This window comes from Malurus melanocephalus, unplaced genomic scaffold (assembly GCF_030028575.1).
Source record: "Malurus melanocephalus ecotype Western Australia unplaced genomic scaffold, MMel_1.1 scaffold_457, whole genome shotgun sequence".
Lineage (NCBI taxonomy): Eukaryota > Metazoa > Chordata > Aves > Passeriformes > Maluridae > Malurus > Malurus melanocephalus.
The window spans coordinates 428554-435024 of record NW_026623689.1 but is presented as its reverse complement, the minus strand read 5'-3'; the positions used below and the strand labels follow the sequence as shown (position 1 = coordinate 435024).

The 6471-nt window shown below is 50.5% G+C and overlaps 1 protein-coding gene across 1 annotated transcript; it reads right to left on the bottom strand.

The window, feature by feature from the left end:
* Positions 1–4735: 4735 nt before the first annotated feature.
* PCLAF (PCNA clamp associated factor) lies at positions 4736–6461 on the bottom strand (the record flags this gene model as incomplete). The annotated part of the gene is made up of 2 exons (XM_057380539.1): positions 4736–5166; positions 6226–6461. Coding segments are annotated over 2 exons (294 nt in total), but the record flags the coding sequence as incomplete, so codon positions are not given.
* Between the last annotated feature and the right edge of the window lie 10 nt (positions 6462–6471).

Below are 6471 nucleotides of genomic sequence, written 5' to 3'. Positions count from 1 at the left end.
AATTTTAGTCCAAGCAGTTCTCTTGCTAAGCCCTATTAAATGTGYGGATTCTCATTAGCCCTGTGATAATCCCTTAGGAGTTTATGTGAACACCAGCCTGCGTGCTGAATGAAGGGGCATCAAAGCTGACCCAAAAACGTTTGTGGTGGGTGAGGAGAGCCCCGATGGAGGTTCTGCTCGCCTCCTCACCCTCAGCCCAGACAGGTGAGATCCCAGCCCAATTTCCAAGGGCTTTATTAGGAACAGAAAGGAAACATCCTGCTTTTCTTCTCACATCTCCGGTCGGGATGAGGCAGCTCTGGCCGYGGGGCGGCTGGGGCCGGTGGGCAGGACAATCCCCCTTTGTCCKGAGCGGCAGGAAGGACAATGGAACTCCTGTTGAGGATCAGGCACAGGGAGGCCCCACCCCGACAGGGCAGCGTGGGGACCCTGCMGACAGAGTTCAGATCCTTCTGCGTAGCGCACAAAGGGGGAAGAAACAAAGGCAAGGGAAAAATGAAGCAAAAAAAGCACTTTGTCAGAGAGGTGAGAGCAAGGGAGCGACTGCTTAAAGGAAGAAGGTACCGAGGCCTCACCTTCCTCTCTTGCCATAGAAACAGCCTTGTGCCCAGAGCAGGAATACACGTGAATAGGCTTGGAATTTACCGAAATTAATATTGCTCTAGAAGGAGTCGAGTGTAACTCCCTTAATATGAGCAGGTGACACCTGAACTGCAAACCCTGTGTCTGCAGCAGGCAGGCTGCACTCCAAGGAGTGCGAAGTAAACAATCAGGGATACAGATTGGACGTGCTGTGGGAACAGATTTTTTTTTTTTTTTTCAGGAAAAGCCTTGAAAATCAGAAAAAGTCGTGCAAACCCCTCATCTGGGCATGAGGTCCCTGAGGTTTCCCATGGTGGGGTGAGAGGTCGGCAGCCCGACAGCTGATGGCCCTGTCCCCCTCCCCTCCATCTGTGTCCCCACGGCCCGGACATCTGCTGTCCCCGCCGAGCAGCTGCCCCCGGCTGCGGGACAGCAGCAGGAGATCCCTCCTTCCAGCTAAATCCAGCAGAAAGGTGCCGTCTGTCCYGTTTCGGACACGAGGGCAGAGGGGGTCTGCCGGGAAAAGCTCAGAAGTGCTTTGGAGCAGCAGCAGTTTGTAATTATCCCTGGGTGAGGAAGGAAGCGCCCCAGGCTGTGGGGATGAGATGGGATGGCGTCTGTTCCATCGCTCTCTCTTGCCCAAACAAAGATAATTTTGCCCCGTAAGATTTAAAATTCCATATATCAGACCCTTGAGAATTCTTATTTCCTAAACTCTTCCGTCTCCTCTCCTAAATACTCCATGTGCTCGCTTTGCAGCTGCTTTTGGGGCATCCAGGAGCTTCTGCCACACGTGCAGTTGTGGCAGCAGAGACCCCCTGAGCTCTCATTTGTGATGTAGGTACACCCAAAATCCCCTGGAGAGAAGTGTGGGTGCCCCAGCCCGGCTCAAAAGGAGCTCTTGGACCTTYGGGCACCTATGGGGGCTCAGCTGAGAACAGTTTATTGCTCATCAGTGCTCTCAGGGCTGTGAGGTCCTCAGAGTCAGGGGTCGGATAAATTATTGGGACTATTGGCAGGAAACTCCACACGTTGGGGTGGGAGTAAAATCTGSGGGGGAAGATGGGATATAGATTGGACAATCTAATGCCCTCCCTGCCCATCCCTGTCCCTCCAGCAGCGTTGGCTGTGAGGAGGCCGCGGGGATCCAGCCGGTGACACGGCGGGTGATTTCGCTGAAGCCATTTCCTCACCTGGCAAGATAACACAGACTCTCAGGAAATGAGCAATTCCAGTCTCTCRTCCATACCTTGAGATATTCCCCTCACGTTTCCTAAATAAATCAACGAGTCCAAGGCAGAAGGAGCCTTGGCCGGTCACTGGCACGGTTTGTAGCTGAAGGTGCTGCTGACATCTATGGTCAGCCCGGGGTACTGGTGTTGAACACTGTTCGAATCACGGGCTGGATTGGGCTGGAAAACAGCTTTAAATTCCTCTCATTCCACCCCCTGCCATGGCAGGGACACCTCCCACTGTCCCAGGGTGTTCCAAGCCCTGTCCAGCCTGGCCTGGAAGACTCCCAGGGATCCAGGGGCAGCCACAGCTGCTCTGGGCACCCTGTGCCAGGGCCTCCCCACCCTCCCAGGGAAGGATTTATCCCCAATATCCTATCCATCCCTGCCCTCTGGCAGTGGGAAGCCATTCCTGTCCCTCCATCCCTTGTCCCAAGTCTCTCCTCAGCTCTCTTGGAGCCCCTTCAGGCCCTGGAAGAGGCTGTCAGTGGGTTGTGGTGTTCATATGGATTTAACCAAAATAACATCATTATCGGATAATCCCTTAAAATTACAAGAAATTACCTAAGAAGTGAAAAGTACTCTGAAGATATAAAAGTAATGCTGACGAGATTTCCAGACGATTCTTCCTCTTAGGAGGTTCTGAGGACCATACCTCTTGCCCTAAGACTCTAAGAAATCCCCTTTTGCAGGGAAAACCTCTGGTTAGTGCTGTAACGTTACACCCAGTACGGTGATACAGACAATTTATCCATATTTTATTTTGAACACTGTGCATGACCCTTCTCTACCAYACTAAACTTCACTTTAATTACATCATTGGATTGAAGCACTTTTGAGATTGATGGAAATAGTTCAGTAATGTGTCAGCACAGGTGGAGCTCTCTCAGTGTTCTCAGATAKGCACAGTCCCATTTTAAGGAGATTTTTATTGGAGCGACAATAGCTGGGGGAAAAAAAAAAACCCCAAACAACCAGGTAAGCTTTGGGACATGGAAACCTTCTACRAGTCTGGTCTCACACATAAATTTTATTTTGTGTTGTCTGAAGCTCCCGAGCTTTAGCACTGTCTGCCTGTCTGATTTTGTCCCTGATTTTCAGAAGAGCTGTGTGCTGTTCCTGTTTCCCCGCGAGCTCAAAGCTGAGCAGCAGGGGCACAGCTGGAGCTAAATCAGCTCCAGTGAGTGTGGGTTGAAGGTCACCCTCCCATATTCCACCAGGACAGGAAGGCATCCAAGTAAACACCTTCTCCTGCTTTTGGTTTCTTATCAAAACTCAGTTTTGAGATTGCAGGTGCTGGTGTGAACATCTGGATTCTGTCTGTGCAGAGGGAGCACCTTGATTTGTTCATTAGAGGCAAAAGCAGCTGCAGGTGCTCCATACCCAGTGCTGCTCCTCCCYGAGGTTCCCAGAAGGGTGGATGTGAACCAGAGGCACACGTTGGACCCTCAGCTCCTTCTGTGTGCCTCACATCCCTCCACAGCCTCCTGTGCTCCAGCTCCGTCAGATTTGATCTGTTCAACGATGTGTGAGAGCAATCCAGCATGGGGAGCACATGGAGCTGCTGGGGTGAGGCCAGAGGAGGCACCGGGATGGTCAGAGGATGGAGCAGCTCTCTGCTGGGAGGGAAGGCTGGGAGAGCTGGGAYTGTTCAGCCTGGAGAGAAGCTTTGGGGTGAGCTCATTGTGGCATGCCAAGGCCTGAAGGAACAGACAAGAAATATGGGGAGAGACAACTGACAAGGGCCTGGAGTACCAGGACAAAGGGGAATGGCTTCCCACTGCCAGARGGCAGGGATAGATGGGATATTGGGCAGGATTTGTTCCCTGKGARGGTGGGGAGGCCCTGGCACAGGGTGCCCAGAGCAGCTGTGGCTGCCCCTGGATCCCTGGCAGTGCCCAAGGCCAGGCTGGACATTGGGGCACCCTGGGACAGTAGAAGGTGTCCCTGTCCATGGCAGGGGTGGAATGGGATGAGCTGTGGTGTCCCTTCCAACCCCAACGGTTCTTGGATCTGCCATTCAGGTCTCCACCAGCCCTTGCTCCTCATCCTCCACCTTCCCCCCGGGCAGCTCACAGCCATCCTGGGGCAGTTGAGCATGGACARCCCCTGAGGGATGCAGGGGATGGGCAGATCTGATCACAGCCCACAGGTTTTTGCTGTCCCCCAGGCATTTTTAGAGGAGAAATGGAACTGAGGATACCCTGGTTTGGCAGGTCAAAGGGAGGGGAAGGAGCCACCCTTTGTGCCACCGTGGCACCCGTCACTGTGGTGATGTTTTATGTGGCATCAGGGCAAAAAAGTCTGTACCTTGCTCAGATTTTTYCCCTTAATTTACATAATCCTTTAAAATTTTTGTTAAAGAAAAATCCATTGCTACTTCTCAATCAAACTTAAACTGCTTTTCTGTACCAATTCTCCTTTTTATCCCTAGACATTTTAGGAAGAGGTTTTTAGTGTTCACAGCTGTTCCCACCAGGCTGACCTACAAGAGCTGACACTACACTCTCCTCGTGTGCTAAATTTAAATTTAAATTTCCTCCTAAATTCCCCTTTTCATCTGCTCAACAACACTCTTGAGCTTCCATGGAGCTTCTGAGGAAGAGCAGAAGCAGAACAAACCCCTGAGTTGAACATTAATCACGAGGCCCCACTTGCTTTTTTCCTATGAATTGCCCCAAAAATTATGTGGCAACCTCCATAACAGCCACAGTAACAATAGTTTTAGTTATTTATTGCTCCCCCAGCTTTCGGGGTTCCGATTGTTTAGAACAACCAGTTTGTTTTAATTCAACTTCACMTCTAATCACCTCCAGTTCCAGCTGCCCGCCCACCCACCTCTCCAGTGTCTTTCCAAAGCCAGTTTCCCATCTYTGGGCAAAACAAAGATTAACAGCTTTTACAACAATAAAGACACAATATGGGTTTGTGCTCAGGAGGCTTCAGTTTATTAAAAAAATGAGGATCTKCTTTTTAAAACAGAACAACCATGAYCATGCAAGTCTTGGACAAGCACAAGGCAGCCAGAAGGTGAAAGACAAAAGCTGCCCAACATGCAGGAGCAATCAGGCAAACCAAGATAAAAATTAAACCAGTAGTTTACACTGAACATTAAGTRCCAAATAGTATTGAACATTAATTCATTTCTCCAGTGTTCATGCTSTCTCTCAGACTTTCAGATCTATACAACAGCTGAAAGGGAGCCATAAAAAATTGTAAAAAACCATACAAATGTACAAAGCCAAGCTCGAGTAGGATGAGCATTTTAACATGAAAATCGAGGTCAGATCACATCTACTCTTCCTCCAAGGACTCTCCATCTTCGGCAGGATCCGGTGGCAGGGGCCCAGCTCTGTGAAGAGCATTATTTCAGAAGCATTAGCAGAACTCACCTCGGGTTTGAAAGGCTAACAAAGACCTTTTCTCAGAGGCCAGGTGACCCAAATGACTTTAATTAGCCTCAGGCAGCACCTTGAGGCATCAGGACTGACAGGGACTACTTCATCCCAAGTGCTCTGAGCCCAGATGGGGCTGCAGAGACATTTTTTCCAAAGCAGAAAGAAAACATCCCTGAAACCACCCTGAACGGTTCCTGCATGTCCCRGACCCCAAGGGCAGGTTCCACACCTTTTCTTGGAAGCTCCATAACTCCTATCTCACACCTGAGTTCCCACCTGACTAACTTACAGAACAAAAAGCTGCTGCAGCTGAGCGAGAACAGTTCTTGCTTCTTTCAGAATGCACTGGGAAGCTGCAAATCATTCTGGATGGGGACACTGTGTTCTCTTCTCACCACCTGGTTCCTACTCAGCCCGGCTGAGTTTAAAAGTTTAAACCGGCTCCAGTTTAAAAGGATGAAAGTTTTTCTGTGCTACAGCAAACGTTTCACCAACAGATTAAAAGCATTTGTTTGCTTGTCCTGCAGGGCACTTTGGGGCTGATTCTTATGGGACCCCCTGGCAGTTTGTGAATATCTGTATTTGGTGGAAAAATGGAGGTTCAACCCAGAATTCCCTATGGAAAACAGAGYGTCCGTAAGACACTATCTTATGCTGCTGCCTGCAGGTTAATCGGAGGTTTCAGCTTGGAAAAGCCACTCAATTCCTGGCACATGGAAGTTACTAGTGCTCCCCTAAGCCTTTCCAAAACTTGGCTCTGCTGTGCAGCCAYTGTGTCTGAGCACTGAGAACTTGCCTCAACTACCAGTTACTCCCCCGTTTTCAGGAACCTCCATGAGGTCCCTGAAAACTTTGCCAGCCTTTGCTGAGAAACATAATTTCCACAAAGATTGGGAGGACAGGAGACATACCCCCCAACTTTCCAGCAGGAAAAATAAAACTGGATTTTCACAGAGGAAAAACAATCACAACTCGCTTCCCCCACCTCGTGCCTGCGCTTGCCCCGCACCCACCCCAGGCCGCTGGTCCCGGGCGTGTCCTCGTCGGGTGCCCGGTTCTCCTTGGATGGGAGCTTCAGGAAGTCGCTGATGCCCTTCTGCCAGGCGGGCACCGGCCTCACACACACTCGGTTCAGCCCCACGGAGCGTTTGTCACCTGCGGGGAGTGTAACATCGGTCTGGGGGGAGCGAGGGAAGGGAGGGGAGGGGAGGAGAAAAGTGGAAGGGAGGGAGAAAAAGAGGGAGGGAAAGGAGGGAAGG